Source organism: Sarcophilus harrisii, chromosome 3 (assembly GCF_902635505.1).
Source record: "Sarcophilus harrisii chromosome 3, mSarHar1.11, whole genome shotgun sequence".
Classification (NCBI taxonomy): Eukaryota; Metazoa; Chordata; class Mammalia; order Dasyuromorphia; family Dasyuridae; genus Sarcophilus; species Sarcophilus harrisii.
This window is the reverse complement of record NC_045428.1, coordinates 286,375,710-286,394,050: the sequence shown is the minus strand read 5'-3', so window position 1 is coordinate 286,394,050 and position 18,341 is coordinate 286,375,710. Positions and strand designations below refer to the sequence as shown.

The 18,341-nt window shown below is 33.8% G+C and overlaps 1 protein-coding gene across 13 annotated transcripts in view; it reads right to left on the bottom strand.

The window, feature by feature from the left end:
- BBX (BBX high mobility group box domain containing) overlaps positions 1–18,341 on the bottom strand; it is a 350,166-nt gene that overhangs the window by 76,173 nt on the left and 255,652 nt on the right. For all 13 annotated transcript variants that reach the window (XM_023498945.2, XM_023498944.2, XM_031959626.1 and 10 more), the window contains one exon: positions 12,980–13,060. In XM_023498945.2, the coding sequence (XP_023354713.1) occupies positions 12,980–13,060 (81 nt within the window). The remainder of the gene's footprint in view (positions 1–12,979; positions 13,061–18,341) is intronic.

The window sequence follows — 18,341 nt, the reverse complement described above, 5'->3', positions numbered from 1 at the left end:
GCAGGCATGTAAGTATCATATTTTAATGACTTCTGCACCATTAAGTAGAAAAGTACTTTAAATGAAACATAATACCTCTTTCACACATTCATTCAGTAATTCCAGCAGACTATGTTCTCTATGACATATACACCCAAATCAATTTTTTATAATACTGTGGATTGGTCTGTTTTTGTCAATTCTATCAGACTTTTCAATACAATTAATGCTTGAAAAAATGCTTCTGCTATTCACATTACTAAGAAATCTCCAATTATTCTTGAACATGTCTCAAAGATGATGATTTCAAAATGATAAAGTAAAAAATTTCAGCAAATAACCCAGATAATTCAAGCCAAAGCTAAATGAAAATCAAAAAGTAGGCCAATTCTATATAACTTTCAACCTAGATACCATAAAGATCAGTGAGAAGAATTTAGTAGTTCATGGGAGATAATAACCAAGAAGGAACTAGGAAGAGAAACCATGACCTCAGGTATCTATATGTCATTGAATGAGACATGGCTAATAAATAAAGTGAATTAGATATTCTTATGCAGAGGCAAAAATGACCACACAAGTGTATATGTGGCTTGGTAAAACAGAACTCAAAAGAAGTAGTATGTTATAATATCTACATTACAGGATTTGTTACCAAGAGAGCTATGTTTGAATCCACTTACTGGCTGTCTGACTACAAGTGAATCAATTAATCACTCAGCTTCCTCATCTAGTGCAACTCTTTCACTTTAGAGATGAAAACCTGAAACCTAGAGACTTGTGCTACCCATTTTAAAAGGTTGCTGTGATCTATCCCTTCCATCAAGCTTAGTCCTCAGGCTAATGCAGCAATTATGTTTGGGATGATGGTGCTCTGTAAATAGGGAGGCCCAGCTGAAGTGGACAAAGAGAGGGCCTCTGGGTGTCATACCTCTTCCCTATCTCCTTTTTCCTATTTGCAGCTTAGTTAATTTTTTTAAAAAATTCCTCTTAATAAAAAGGTTGTAATGGAAGGACTTTGCAAACTTCAAGATTTTGTTGAGATGTGAGCTGTTATTAAATAATATCTTTAGAAGAATATACTTTACTTGGTGGTACATTAATAAATTAGCATACTAAGAAAGCATATTCACTTAAGGAAATCCAGGAACAAGATGAATAAAGCCAAAGAATGTCTGTGTCAGGAGCAATGGAGGGAAATAATCCAAAAAAAACAAAAACTGTAGTAAGGGCAAAAAAATTAAACAATTTGTCCAAAAGGAGATCAGCTGGTAAAAACTAATCACAAATCCAGAAAAGAGACATAATATAGTGTTTTGGGAGACTTCAGTTATATGGACATCTGAAAGAACTCATTTTTTTTTAGAAGTAAATCATTGTTCTGCTTTAATAGTTACTTTTATTTCTTCACAGATGAAACAGAGGGAAATTTATTTTCCACCTGACTTTGATCATTAAGAAATTAGGAAAGAAATAATGAAAAAAAAAAAGGCAGGAAAGAAGCCTTAGCAGTATCACATCTATAACTACAAAACAGTAATCATCAAAACTATTTGAAACTGATTAAGAAATAGAAAAGGTCATCTAGATGATGCCGTAGTGCATAGAATGCCTGGCCTAGAGTCAGCAAAACTCATTTTCCTGATTTCAAATCTAGCCTTAGAAACTTATTAAGTGTGTGACTAAAATTCAACTAGAGGAACTTGGCCCAACAGGGATGGGAAACCTTAAGAAGCAAATTTTGAAGGTTAAGATTAGTAATTATTCCAAATAGGAATAAAAATCAGAGCTATTCAAGATTTTGATGTGAAAACACAGATAGCTAAATGGCCAAATAGAATCTTAAAAGAAATGTAAAGAAGTTGGAAATAAGGGTATATGATGGAAGATGAATACAAGCATCACACAGCCCTACAAATCTTAGGTGTCACAAAGCTCAAATAGAACAGAGGTTGTTTGACAAATGCTAAGGACAATAAAATGGGTTGTTTCGAGTTGTTTTTTTTTTTTTTTTTTAAGCTATGCTGGCAACAAGAAGAGTAAAAAAGGAAAGAACTGACATATATTTTCTCCTCCAAAAGAATATATTTATTAAAAGTAAATGTCATTTCATTTTTTTAAATCCTTACTACCTAGTACAATGCCTGGCATATAGGAAACACTCAGTAAATGTTTAAAGATTGATTAATTGCCAAGGCAAATGTTACATCATTTTAAAAAAAAGGATAAACATTAGTAGAACCTTTAGACTGATGAATGTGACTTTGAATACTAGAAAAATTGGAAGACCTATTAAATGTCTTGTGGACATTTAAAAAGTGATAACTAAGGGCCAGCATGGCTTAATTAGGAAAGATTCGTGATGAACTAATCTTATTTCTTTAGTTTTTACAGTGACTAGACTGACAGGTCAGCCAATGATTTAATAAATTTTTTCCCACTAATGATTTTCAATAAGATGAGAGATTAGGTGATTGTAACTGGCTGAATCAACATAATCAAAGAGTAATCCTAAATATTTCAAGTCTTTGTTGAATTCTTCAAGGGTTCTATATTTGGGATTGAGCCATTAGCACTGTCAATGACCTGGAGAGAAGCACAAATGGCATACTTAACAAACTCACCAAGTATTACCAATTCTTCATAGCATCTTTGGAGTGTCTCCATTCCAATCAAGGTACTTCCTATGCTAGTCCAAATAACCAACTTCGCTTGTTGGGCGACTGTAATAGCCTTTTAATTAGTATTTCTGGCTCATGTCTTTCCAATTTCCAATCTATCATTCACACAGCTGTCACTGAGTGACCAGAGCAATTCCAGAAGACTTTCTACTGAAGTCACAGAGAAACTGCAGTCTATGACTATACACTAATGAAATCACATGCTATCTAAACAGAGAGATACAGAATAAGCACAGGCTAGCATCAATTTGTTCTGAGATCTTTTGTAACTCAAATTTATCTTGGAGAAAAAAAAAGTTTTCTGTTCTAAATTGTTCACATGAACCTTTAAATGTATCTAATAAGTATGAAGCATATAAATCTGTTTGGTGTAGATAAAAGTTTAAGTTAATTGTAAATGAGTACACAAGAAAGAAGACCACAGGTTGATCAAGGTCTTTCAATAAACTAAAACATGGAAATTTAACATCTGGTTATATTTTAGAATCTAATCTTAGCATCTGTGTTCAATAAACAGATTTTTCCTTACAAGTGACTTATCCTAACTTATTTAAGGTGTGAAACAAAAAGGTTACAGATAGAAAACTCATTTTGATTAATTAGGATAATAATATGGGCACATAGAAAGATCAGAGCTAATAATGGCCTAAATTCAGACTACATAGGTTACTGATTAGGGGAAAAAAAATCACGAGAAACAGGTTGATAATGGTGCTAACATTTTCATTATCTTCTACTCAGATTTTATTTTAAAAATGCATACATTTTTGCCTTTTGAATATTAAAATTGATCCCCCAAAATCCTTAAGCCAAAGTTTCTTTCATTTGGATTGATTGCTGGATGAGTATGACATGAGAATATGCCAATGAGCTTTCCATCAATTGCACTTAAGAAGCCAAATATCATTTTTTTTTCTTTTCTTTTTTTTGCTGAGGCAGTTGGTTAAGTGACTTGCCCAGGGTCACACAGCTAAAAAGTGGAAAGTGTCTGAGGCCAGATTTGAACTTAGGTCCTCCTGACTTCAGGGCTAGTGCTCCAAATACCATTCTTAACATATTTGTTAATGTCCTCCTGTGAAGCAAAAATACTTTGCAACTTTAATAAATGTCCATTTAATAAGGAAAGACAACTCTTGGGTAAGCAATATTCACAATGAATTACAGCATTTCTAGAAAGGAATCATTCCCTTTTACACCTAGTCCACTTGATCGTTTCCTGTAGTGATAGCTATAAAGAAAAAGAATGTAAGAGGCCCATTTAATCAGAATGAAAAGTCATAGAAGACAATCTCCAGGAATCTTTCCTGCTGTTTAAATCATATTGTAGATATAATATGCAGCACTAAACAATTGATTCTGCTTGATCTTATTATTGGAGACCTATCAGGGAATAAATATGATGTGTGAATTGTTTTTTCCTATTCTATAACATTTTATTTCCCTTAATTCCCAGTTACATACTATCATGGTGAGAAATTTACAATACACTGTGATAAAAGGATTTTTAGATGAAATGTTCCCTGGGTAGTTCTCTAACTCTCTCTCTCATACCCCCTATCAGGCTCTAGAAATGCTAGGAAGTTCATGTCTAGTTAATATCTAATTATCATAATTTTGTGCTTATAAAGTATACATGACAGAAGGGAAAAAAAACCAAATTTTTAGAGCCTGTGTGTTATATCTGGATGGGTGATTTATGTAGTAATTGAAAATGTTTTGGGGTATGAGCAAAGGCTATAATTACAGCAATTCTATGCCAATTTAGAAGGTGCTCGTAATATGAAAGGTAACGGTTACACATTCTCATAGAAGGTTTTTTAAAGACAGTTTAATTGGTCTTGATTAACTGTGTGTTGAACAAGGCAAGCCCTGGATGAAATAATGTGGTTTTCCCTTCCTCTTTCTCCACATCTCCATTTTCTACCCTTCATTCCACTCTTTTAGTACTCTTATCTCTTGCAAGTCAACTACTGCTTTTAAATTGTCTTAACTGTTAGTATTATGGAAGAAAGGATGAAAAAAGTTCTCTCTCAACAGGGCAGAGATTCTTAATTTTTTGCGTGTGTCATGGAACTTTTTGGTAATCTGGTGAATCTACAGAATTTTTAAATTCATAGAAATAAATATTATTAGAATAAAAACACCTAATCATTTATTTTTGATAGAGAATATGCTTCACATAAGACTTTAGGAAAACTTAAAACCATTAATTTGGGTCCAAATATATAATATTTCATTGCTTTTCAGGTCATATGTCTCTCTGATGACTTCTCTTATGCTGAGTCTCCTAAGCTATTCTTATTTTGTACAATCAAGAATTTGGTCTCTCAAGAACCTATTTTGACTACCAAAGGCATTAGTGGTTTAATATGTTCTGCATCTATGAGTAGTATGTTTAAAAGCAACAACCATAATGAGCAGTGCTTAATTCAAAAGAATAGTCTTTTATAAGTGAAAGTTCAGGTACCATGGCTGTTAAGTAGAGTACATATTATGGGGCCATGGAGAAATCTCTTGGGAGCATAAAAATCATAATTATATAACTCTTTAACCTGTTTATAAACACAGATATGGAACATGAGTGTGTATGAGTATATGGCTTTATGTATGTGCATTTGTGTTTTGGGGGCAGGAGGTGATCCCTGCTACCTCCTCACTAGAAGGGCCGATAGTAATGCTCTCACTGAGAAATAATATACCAAATTCCCTCTCCACGTGCTATATACTATGTGTATACTAATTAAATTTTCCTTTAAAACCTTCCATGAGAATGTGTAACACTTACCTTCTATATAACTAACAGCTTCTATAGACACAGAATTGCTCTAATTATAGCCTTGTTCCTACCTCTAAAAAAAAAAAAAAAAAAACATTAAAAATTCACAAATCACCCATCTGGGACACATGCATTTTAGAATTATGCTTTATTTTGCTCACTCCTGGACTCAGTTAATAAACATTTATTAAGTACCCACTATGTGCCAGGAACTATGCTAAGTGCTAGAGATACAAAGAAAAAAGATAGCTCCTACTCTGAAGAAATCACAGTCTAATGAGACAACCCACAAACAACAAAGTACACCCCAAAATATACACAGGATAAATTGGAAATCACCAATAGAGGAAAGACACCAAAATTAACAGGGATCAGGAAAGGCTTCCTGTAGAAGGCAGGATTTTAATTAGGATTTGTGGTAGACGAACTGATGCTGAGCGAAATGAGCAGGACCAGGAGATCATTATATACTTCAACAACAATACTAGATGATGACCAGTTCTGATGGATCAGGCCATCCTCAGCAACGAGATCAACCAAATCATTTCTAATGGAGCAGTAATGAACTGAACTAGCTATGCCCAGAAAAATAACTCTGGGAGATGACTAAAAACCATTACATTAAATTCCCAATCCCTATATTTATGCACACATGCATTTTTGATTTCCTTCACAAGCTAATTGTACAATAATTCAGAGTCTGATTCTTTTTGTACAGCAAAATAATGTTTTGGTCATGTATACTTATTGTGTATCTAAGTTATATTTTAATATATTTAACATCTACTGGTCATCCTGCCATCTAGGGGAGGGGGGTGGGGGGGGTAAGAGGTGAAAAATTGGAACAAGAGGTTTGGCAATTGTCAATGCTGTAAAGTTACCCATGTATATATCCTGTAAATAAAAGGCTATTAAATAAAAAAAAAAAAAAAAAGATTTGTGGTAGAGAGACTAAGCAGAAGGGTACATCAGTAGTGTAGGTGAAAAGTTAGGAACCCCTCCATCATTCTTTGAACTCCTCCTCTTCTTCTCCCTTGCCACCCACAAGAAACTTCTACTCTGAAGTCCTGTTCTTCTCACTGAGAGCTCCTTCCCCAGGGACCACCCTTTTAAGAAGGATCCCAATAAAGCTCCACCTCACTCATCCCTGGACTTAATCTCCAAAGTCTTCCTCATCCCAACTCAGGTATCTCCACACTGCTACGGTCCCCTTTCAGCTTCTATATGCTTTTCCTTTACCTATTAGTATGGAAAATGGTGGGTCTGCCTTGTTGTTATTCAGCTGGATCCTGTGGAAAAAGGGCTGAGCTTTTAAAAATTTTTACCTCAAACACTAGATGTATGGGCCCAGCCAAGTACTTTCATTCCTCCCAGCCTAAATTTTCTCATCTCTAAAATTAGGATGTTAATTGCATCAACCTTTCCAGGCCATGCAATGGATAAGGGGGATAGCTATGTAAAGTATTTTGCAAACCTTAACCCTTGAATTCTTTTTTAAAATGTTATTTTTTTGTGAACAGAGCACCAGCCCTGAAGTCAGGAGGACTTGAGTTCAAATCTGGTCTCAGACTCTTAACCCCAATTTCCTCAGCAAAAAAAAAAAAAAAAAAAAAAAAAAGGGGGGGAGGAGTTTTCAAATTTATTTTATATTTAAATATATATGACATAAATATATAAAACTAAATATAATATATTTAGATGTCTATTTGTAAACATATTTTTAAAAATTATATATTTCTTCATGTATCTAATTAATATGATAACATAAATAATCTATTAATATATATTAGTACTACTTTATAGTAGTAGTTGTTGTAGTCATGAACACAGTAGTAGCAGCAGCAGTATTTCCAGAATTTAGTATAGTGCCTGGTAAGTGCTTAATAAATGCTCTCTTTATGCATATACATATACCTACACTAACATACATATATATGGATATTATTTATATTATATTTAATAATTATATTATTTACATATGGATGTAAGTATATTTACATGTGCATGTACCTACATCCACATCCATGCATAATTCTTACTGATTAGCCAAAGATCAAAGACTCATAATATTTCATGGCTAGGAAGTTCTTAGAATTCACCTAGTTAAATTCCTTCCTTTTAAGGATGAGAATATCAGCCATCTTCTTTGAATACTAAAAGAGTGACTTACCAAGTTCATAAAGGTTCTCTGACTCAATAGCCCAAGAACTTTATCTTTACTACTTTTTAGCTATCGTTTTGTAAATTACATAAGACCTAAATTTTAACTTAACAGACTATTTATCTGTTGCCATTCCATATATTTTTGGACTGTTTCCTCCAACCTCCATTCATAGTGTATGCTTAAGGAATACAAGCTAATCTTAATAGTAGGCTAAACAAAAGCATATGAAGAAAATATAAGAAAAAGGAATTTTATAATATCTAATTCCAAATGAAAATTATTATGTTTTATTTAATATTTCCCCAATTATATTCAAAACAAAAAATTTTTTACATTTGCTTTTAAAATTTTTGAGTTTTAGGTTCTCTCCCTTATCCCCTCCCCCACAATTAAGAAAACACATGTGAAGTTATGCAAAACATTTCCATAAAAATAAAATTGTAAAAGAAAACAGATCTCCCACCCTAATGAAAATATAAACCTTCAAGAAAAATTAAGTGGAAAAGAGAGAGACTATTTCAATCTGTATTCAGAGACAGTAAGTTCCTTTTCTTAGTATAGATAGAATTTTTCATCATAAGACCCTTAAAATAGTCGTGGACGACTATACTACTGAGAATAGCAAAGTCATTTACAGATGGACATGTCAGAACATTGCTATTACATTCTATACAGTACATTTCATTTTACTTGAGTTCATGGAGAACTTTTCAGATTGTTCTTTTTCCCCTGGGAGTATCTTACTCATCATTTCCTATAGGACATTAATAAGGCATCACAAATGCATATCATAGTTTATTGAGTCATTTCTCAATTGATGGGCATCCCCTTAATTTCCCCAAGAAGAATTTGCCCTGAAACAAGAGCTGCTATGAATATTTTTAGTACATATAAGTCATTTTCCTTTTTTTTTTTCCCCAAATCTCTTTTGGTATTCATGCCTAGTAGTAGTATTGTTAGGTCAAAAGATGTATATAAATTTATAGCCTTTTGGGCACAGATCATATCTTTTAATCATTTATCAGTTGGAGCACGAATTTTATTTTTTTATAAATTTGACTCGGTTCCCTCTATGTTTGAGAAATGAGCAAGAGAAACTTCAAAATCTGTTTTTTTTTTTGTTTTTTTGTTTTTTTTTTACAATTACTATTGCTAATTGTATTCCCCACCTCCATTTATTTTCTCTCCTTTCACCCTGTTCCTTCTCAAAAGTATTTACTGATTTACTGAACACTCCCTCCCCCAATATTCCTTCTCTTTTATCCTCTCCCCTTCCTTCTCATATCCCATTCCCCTTCTATTTTCCTTCATGGTAAGAGAGAATGAAAATTATCTTTTTTATTAACCACTTTGTGTTTCCTCTCATCAGTCTGGATAATACAGAGATGATAGTACTACTGGTATGCAATGACCTTCCTACAAGTGTTCAAATTAATCCTCTTATTTTAGAGTGCTCTATATAACTTCCTCCAATTGAGTTTAAGCAGAAGATGCATTACCTGTCTCTTGTTTCACTGTGGAATTCTCTCCCAGGTAAAGAGAAAGATACTTTTTATTCTAGCAAAAATGATTTAGGAAGAACTAGGCCAAAAATCACGAATATCACTTGCTATGAAAGGGCCTGATGTACAACTATAAGTGAATGGTTGGAGGAAAATAAGAAGAGGTATTATAGAGCTAAAGAAGGAAACAATCAATAATCAATTGGTTTATGAGTGAGCCAGCAATTCCCCTTTCCAGATACACAGACCAACTGCTCTTCCAACATCATGCTCACCTATGGAGCTTCACTCAGAACAAGAGATATTCTGGTATAAACCCAAAGGCAAGAAGGTTGTGCAGTGGATAGAGTGCTGGGCCTCCAAGCAGAAAAACATATTTTCCCAAGTTGAAATTTGGCCTAAGACACTGTATGATTCTGAGCAAGTCACTTAACCCTGTTTGTCTCAATTTCCTCATCTGTAAAGTGAGCAGGAAAAGAAAATGGCAAATTACTCCAGTATCTTTCCCAAGAAAACCCCAAATGGGATCATGAAGAATCTGACACAACTGAACAGAAGCAATAATGAACCCAATGATATACTGTTTACCAAATATTTAAATCACGTCTGAGTGGTAGTAACTTTTAAATGCAATTGTGCCAGCTGTTGAATCCTAGGCTAGACCTAAAACTAAGATAAACACCTTGGAGTAGTTACAACATGCTAAAGAGATCAGATATGTCAAAGATTAGCTATTACTTGTATTATTGTTCATAACCTAGAGTGCTAAAACAATAAAACATGAGAACAAGCAAATCAGTTCTGTCTTGAATGGAAAACAAATGATTCTAAGGAACTGGAAGGGGCTGACTCAGAATTCACATGAAAAACGAATTATCCTTTTGCCAGATGTTTTCTTTCTTTACTTTAAAATTTTTATTAACATCAAATGGATGACAATAAAGACAAATAAATGCTACAAAACTATCCCCCTAGACAGTGAAAATAATGGTCTGTTTTTCATAATGGAAGATTATTACAACATGTTAATTTATTCAGAATTCATCAACCTAATTGTTCTTTATGAGACAATAGAATTATACGATATTTTTTTATTACAAGTTTCATAAAGCAACACCCAAACAGCCAAGATAAATGTTGCACTATTAAGGAAGCAAGCAGATAAACAAGCCAGAAAAGTAGCAAATTAATATTTGATATAACTAAAGAGACAGAATGATATTTTTTTCTAAAGAATTTGATCTCAATGTGAGTAATAGATCACTTTGGTTCATTCCTAGTAGAGGGCACTAAAATTTTTGCTGCCACAAAGATACAATGCAGGATTATTGTTATTTTTCCAGTCAAATAGATGTTGGTAATAATCAGAAAACTTCATTGATTACTTTTTCCTCCAAACCTAAATATATATATTTTTCCCCTCCCAATCTCCATCAATTTGGGATGAAAAACTAATAAAGACACACTTAACTATATGGATCTGTCAGAATTGGTTGTTTAATAGGTCAAATTCCTAACAGTGAGATGGCCAGACTCTCACTTGACAGCTTTCCCCTTTTTCCTAATTCCACCGCCCTCATTATCTCATGGCTGAACAACTGAAGCAGCCTCTCTGGCAAGGACCAGCTCAAATTCCACCCCCATGAATGAAGAAGCCTTTCCAACTGTCTTTCTTCTTCTTCTGAACCATAAGGGCACCTCTTATAATACTTCTCATTTTATAGCACTTCTCTTATTTTGCTAACTTGTTCAGTCACATCTGACTCTTTACCATCCCACTTTTTTGGCAAATGCACTGCAGTGACTTGCTGTGTCCTTTTCCAATAGATTAAGACAAACAGAGGTTAAGTGACTCTTTCAGGATCACACTTCTAGGGTGTCTCCCCGTTTGGATTTGAACCCAGATTTTCCAGAACCAGCAATTGATCCATTAAAGTCACCTACTTTTCTCCAAGATGAAGTGACACACAGTTTCTAATGTTAGTTCTGAACCCAAGTCTTCCTGACTCTAGACCTGGTGCTTTATCCATTGAGACACCTAGCTAGCTCTATTTCGCTACATAGCCATCTTATATTGCATTATTCCATAGCTGACCAGGCTGCAGATTTCTTCACAGGATCATAGATTTAAAGCTGGAGCAATGATGAAGCATGCTACTTATATCTCCTGACAGAGAAATGATAGACTCGGGGTGAAAAATGAGACACGTACTTTTTGGACATGGCCAATGCAGAGATTTGTTTTGCTTGGTTATGCATATCTGTTACAGGGATTTATTCTTTCTTCTCTTCTCTCTCTCTTGCTATCTCTCTTTCCCCTTTATCTTTCTGTCTCTCTCCCTCTGTCTGTCTCTCTCCATCTTACTGCCTCTCTTTCCCCTTTCTTTATCTGTCTCTCTTTAGCTCCATCTCTTGCTGTTTCTTTATCTGTCTCTCTCTCTCTCCTCTCTCCACCTCTGTCTGTCTCTCACCTTTCCCGTATCTTTCTCTCTGTCTCTCTCCTCAATAGTGAGCATAAGAGAAAATTAATTTTTAATTCAATGGAAAATGAATTAAGATTTAGGATAACAAGGGCTCTTAGAGGTTATCTATTCCAGCCCTCTCCTTTTACAAATGTGGGAACTATGTCCCAAAGAGGTTAAGTACTTTGTACCAAATCACACAATATGTTGTATAGAGTAGTTGCTTACTAATGTTTACTGAGTGGATATAATCACCTTCTTCTTTAGCTTTAACAACAACAAAGAAATATATAAAACATCAATTCCTTCATACTTGGATAATATCTTTTATATATTTATTTAGTAATGAGTACATGACTAAAGCTGGGGCCTCTGTGGAAATATCTAAGGTTTTGGATTTTCATTATCAATGTCTCTGAGTCCTTTTTAATGTATATTTTAGTTTTTTTCTTTTTTCCCTTCTCTCTCTAGTGCAAGGATATCTAGGTTCCCATGTGATCCTATCTAAATTAATCTAAGGTTAAGTCAATAAGCATTCACAGGGCTTGTTATATGCCAGGCACTGTGGCACAAAGAAAGTCAAATAATCGTCTCTGTCCTCAAGAAGTTTACAATTGAATGAAGGACACAAGAAGTCAAAAATACATACAAAAAAGATATATAGGATAAACAGGCAATAAAAAAAGAGAAGAAAAAGAATATAAGTAAAAAGGCTGAGAGAATCTTTCTAAAGAAGGTAGGATTTCAGCTGGGATTTGAAGGAAGCCAGGATACATAGGAAGTGGAGATCAGGAAAGAGATGGGAGATAGCCAGAGAAAATGTGTGGAGCCAAAAGAGCAAGAAAAATACTAGCTATGATACCTAAAAGGATAGCTGAATACTTTAACAGATCAGATTTGTGGCTGTATAACCATAAAAACACAATTCATGAATCACACTGTCCAATGTCATCATTACAAGAAAGCCAACAAATCGGGATCCTTTGGCTATCCTGATAAATCATGTTACCATTAAAATAAATGAGTTACTAATGCTTAGTCTATTCTGAAAGCATTAGTTATTATAAAATATGAACAACTTCTGATTAGTTCTATTTACACCAACAGAAACTAGAAACTCCAGACAGGGAATTGTGTTACAAGTGATATATCACAGATATTCAAATACCAGACCTAGAGTTCACTGTCCATTATTAATCCCCATCTCAAGGTTTCCTGAGACTAAAAGGTGTTTTGTTTTGTTTCTCCACAGAACCATATTATATGATTTTATGACAAAGTGACTATTTCATACTCATTAAATACTTAGGTGCTTCCCAAGTGATTACATGGTCATAAAAGACTTACACGACTTTGTTAATAAAATACACACGCTCACACACACCAACCAAAATGTTGAAGAAAAATTACCATACCTCTGCAAATTGAAACAAGGCTGACTCTTCACACTGTTTGGCAGGGGCAGGAGCCTCTGGATGTGACGTATTTGAAGATATCTGAATGAAAATAAAAAAGTGTTTGTACATAGGATTGTTTGTCCTTGTTATTATTATACTAGAGACCAAGATTCTAACATTTGCTTCTAGTTTTTTTTTCTTCTTTTTACAGACAGGACTACAAGGGCTCTTAGAGGTTATCTATTCCAGCTTCTAGTTTTTTTTCTTTTTACAGACAAACCCATAAGTAATGTGAAAATAATAATAAAATTCAGTTCATATGATTTGCTATGTCTCAGTAAAGATAGTTCCAAGTAAATATAAAATAAAAATATGGGTGATATAAGATGACTGTTATTATTACAGTAAATAACAACAAAAACAACAAAACCCTGCCAATTCCCTATAGGACATTTCTTACTGGAAGTTACATCACCAACCAGAACTAGCATTTACGTTCTGCTTAAGGTTTGCTAAGTATTTTACAAATATTATTTTATTTTATTCTTATAACAACCCTTAGAAAGAAGTGCTATTATTAACATCTCCATTTTTCAGATGCAAAATTTAAAACAAAGAAAAAAGTTAAATGACTTGACAAAGGTCACATAGCAAGTGTCTGAAGTGGAATTTGAAATAAGATTTTTCTGACTCCAGGTCCAGCATTCAGCCCACTACACCAACTGTCTATCTGCTTGTTCTCCTAGATTTGCAACTTTCATTTTTACTTCTTATTCTTACCCCATATATCTTATCCAATCACTTCACAAATCTTTCCATTTCTACATCACAACTTCTCTTATATACTATCCCTTCTCTCCCCTCACAGAACTGCCACCCAAATCCATCATCTTTATCCTGTATTATTGCAATGGTCTTCTGATTAGTCTCCCTGACTCGAGTTACTTTCCATTCAACTTTCACAATAATTTTCCTAAAACACAGGTCTGACCGTGTCCATTCTCTGTTCATTAAATACCAGTTGTCCCTTATCACTTCTAGGACCAAATAGAAAGCCTTTTGTTCAGCAATTAAAATGCTTCACAACCTAGATCTTTCCTGCTGTTTACAGCCTTTGGACATTTTATTCCAACCTCCATGCATTTTGGAATTCAGCCATACTGCAGATTTTGACTATAACATTCTATCTCTAGTCTCTGTGACCTTAAATTAACAGCTCCCCTTTATTATACTCTTGCAGCGCTCTCCCCTCCTCACGTCTGCTTCATAGAATATCTGGATTCTTCCATGACTCATCTCAAATGCCATCTTTTGCAGATTACTTCTAGTTCTTACTCCTCCTCTAAGATTACCTTCCATTAACTCAGTATAGATTTTATAGAGACCTATTTATTTAAGTCTTCTATTCCATTAGAATGTAAATTCCTTAAGGTAGGGAAAGGTTTTTGCTTTCTTTGTATCCCCAGCATTTAGCCCAGTTCATGACAGTAATTATTTACTAACTTCTTGTCAATTGATGGAAAAAGACCACTAAAAACAAGAAATCCAGCCACAAAAGCAAAAAGACCTGGGCTTTTCTTTTGTTTGGGGGTTTTTAAAATTTTGTTTCATTTTGGTTTTTTACAGGGCTGTCATTTGTATTGCCTAAAAATCTCTGCATTTCTTGAAAAAAAAAATTCTCCAAAATAAAGCAGGGATGACTATCCACAAACACTTTGGAGAAAGGTGGAGTAAATAAATCTTACACCAATCATACAGTCCTCATTAAACACTTACTAAGTAAGTGCCATGCACTGTGCCAAATGCTAAAGATACAAAGAAAAACACAAGCCAGTCCTTGTTTGTTTTCAAGGAGCTCCCAATCGATAGGGAAAACAAAATGCAAATAACGATGTACAAAAGATAAATATGGGCTAAATTTAAAATAACCAAAAGAGAGAAGATTCTCTTTTTGGGATTGGGATTGGCTCCTTGTAGAAGGCAGAATTGTAGTTGGGAAGTCAAGAGGAAGAAGAGATGAGGAGAGAGAGTTTTCCATGTATGGAACTCAGCCAGTGGAAATTTCAAGAGCTAAGAGGTGGAAAGTCTTGTCCATGGAAGCACGAAGGGGTCAGTCAGCGGATCATGGTGGAAGGGTGGCAGAGGGAGGTCAGGAAGCAGGTGTGAGAAGATAGGGGTCTGCACCAGAGTGAAATATTAGAGAAAAGAAGGGGTCATATGCTAGAGCTCATGCAAAAGAGAAAACAGGCCATACTAAAAATTGGATTTGGAAGGAATGAAAGATAGAAAGGAAGCAAGGAAAAATCCAGATCGTGAGCCTGGGGACCTGAAATAAAGGTAGTGTTCTAATACTGGGAACATTTAGTTTGGATATTAAGCAACCTGAGGGCAAAGACTGAGTTTTTTAGGCCTGTATTTCCAGTCCTTTAATACTGTGCCCAGGGTAGAGGAGTAATAATAGATTATAATATAATTATATATATTACATATAACATGTAAACATAATATAAAATGTATATTAGATATAATATACTTATATATAATATCTATAACATATAATAAATATACAGTATATATTAGTATATATTATATATAACGTATGATTATATTACATATAATTACATAATATATAGGAAAATAAATGTTTGTTGGCTGACTGGAAGGGGGTAAGGGTTTGCAAAGAAAGATGATGGCTATAGTTTTGAACATATTGAGCATAAATGTCTATAGACCATCTGGTTCAAAATAGTTAGTCCTTAATCATTTAAGCTGCAACACTTTTAATTTGACTATATGAGAAATCCAATCTGAGAAAAGAATGGGAACATTATCCAAGAGCTTAGCAAGATAGCAACCAGTTACTAACTGTGGCACTGAAATGGGTCCTTGCTATACAAGAATAATGAATCAAGGGACTCATTATGTTAAGCATTATGTTAACAATAATTTCAATATCCTACCCTAGGAATGACCTTTTGGGGGAATGGAAGCAAAACTTTCAAAAAACCATAAAAGAAGGAATGTCTGACTTAGTTTCCATGATTTTCTCTCATGTCCTTAATGTCTAGTCAAATAGGTCTACTTCTTTTTTCTTTCACTTATTAATTTATCTTTCACTTCTGATATTTTGTATAGGCTTTATCCTGAACACCTGGAAGATCTTTTCTCTTTTTTCAACATCTCTTGGAATCACCAGTTATCTTCCAGGTTTAACTGAGATGTCATCTTCCGTTGGAGGTCTTTTTGGATCCACTCAATGTTAGTATTTTCTTACTTCTCAAATTTTCTTATATCTACTTACTTGTACAAATACTGTATTTATCAGTAAGTCCCTTGTGTTAGAGAAGCTGGTGTGTTTTTATTTATTTTTTATTTTTGTCTTTGTAAACCCATAATCTAGCACATAAAAGAATATAAAAAGAACTTGATAAATGCTGAATGAATGAAAAAATGAATCATTAAATAAGGAGGTGTCTTGCTTCTGTGGTAAGAATAAGAGATAAGTAAATATATAGCCTAAGTGTTATTCTAGTATCTGTGAAACATTAAAAGACCAAAAAAAAAAAAAAATCCCTAGGCATGTTTGACAGAACTTCTACGGATTAGATAAGGCTAGATCAATATAATAAAAATGATATTACTGCCTAAATTAATTTGCTTATTTAGAATTATGTCAATAAAACTATCAAAGAATTACTTCACATAAATTGAAAAATAATAACAGAATTCAACTAAAGGAAGTCAAGAATTTTAATTAAAATTATAAATTACTTATGGGGAAATATGGATAAGAATTACAGAATATAAAGAAGTCACTGCTTAAAGACTTTCCAAGGGAGAGCCAACCATTTCTTAAGGCAACTCACTCCTCTTTTAGATAATTTTGAATGTTAGGAAATGTTAGCCCTGACACCAAAACTAAATCTCCCCATTTGCCATTCTTGGCCACTGCTTGTGGTTTTGCCCTGTGTTATCAGAACGTATGTCCAACAATTTTTCCATAAAACAATTCTTCTAATTCTTGAAAAGAGCTATCATAGTCCCTCTAAGTCTTTTCTTTTTCAGGCTCCATATTCTGAGTTCTTTCAATGGATCTTTATTAAGTGGACTCACAGTTCTTTACCATCTTGGCTGTCATCTGGATTTTTCAAAATCTGTAGTTTTTACCTGGTTAAAATTCGACCTCTTAAAAGTATTTGGGATGTTTTGTCTAGAGAAAAGCTGTCTCGAGGTAAGACATGATAGCTTTGTCCAAATATCAGATCTCATCTCTATCAAAGTAATAATTGACATCCAATGTCTCTGATGGTAAAAGCACTATATTTACATTTTCAATACAAATATTATAAAGAAAAAAAAGGATTTTTATTCTTTTTTTCCCTGAAAAAATTAATATTTTAAAAAACACTCTTATACTGAGTTAGTCTTGGCTGTAATATGATTTTGTGCCATCTTTTACTCTAAAGGAACCATTGCCAAGTAAAATAAAAACAAGTCCAAGAAATGAGATTCAGAGGGCAAATACTAATGGAATTTTCTCTCTAACAAGTTCCTTCTGCCTAGAGACCAGCAAAATATTTCAGGCAATGGCTCAACAACTGTCTTTGGTGTTGTCTATGTAAAACATTTTATAGTGAATAAGATTATTATTCTTAAACACAAGAATTTGAGCAAAACATTTAAATAGACCCTCACCCAAAATAATAATTAAAAAGTTATGAACAAAGCCAAGGATGGAAGGAAGCTACTATTCAGCAGGATCCCTTGGTGATCAAGGTACAAATCATACATTCAAGAAAAGAAATGGCAGAGATATGGAATGAAATGCTAAATTTGTAGATTATTGAGGAAGACGTCATATAATATCTTCCATTTCTAATTAATTTATAAAAATACTCAATAAGACTCATCCCAACACTGAACCTCAGGAGACTCTCATTTTCAAATTGTTTTTGCAATATGTAGATCAGAGTTATTAGAATAAGCAGTGATAAATGCTCAAAATAGTAAGTCCTAATTGACAAGGTAGGTGTAAATAAATCATTAAGACTGGATGACATCCAACCAAATGCTTAAAGGAACTCAAGGGTGAAATTGTAAAACTGTTGGCCAAAATGTGTAACCTGTCATTATAAACAGCTAATGAGCCAGGCAATGGACTACTGATAATGTGAATCCCAACCCATATAGAAGGACATCCCTTCATCCAACAAAAAGTTGTACTTTCATGCCTGGAAAGGCATAATGGTAGGTAAGATCACTAAATACTTCAGCAAATATAATCTTTAAAGAAGAAAACTAGGGAGAAAGTAATACAGTGTTGATATCTTACTTTTATTTCCTTTGAAAGGTAAATAAGAGGGTGAACAAGAGAGAACCA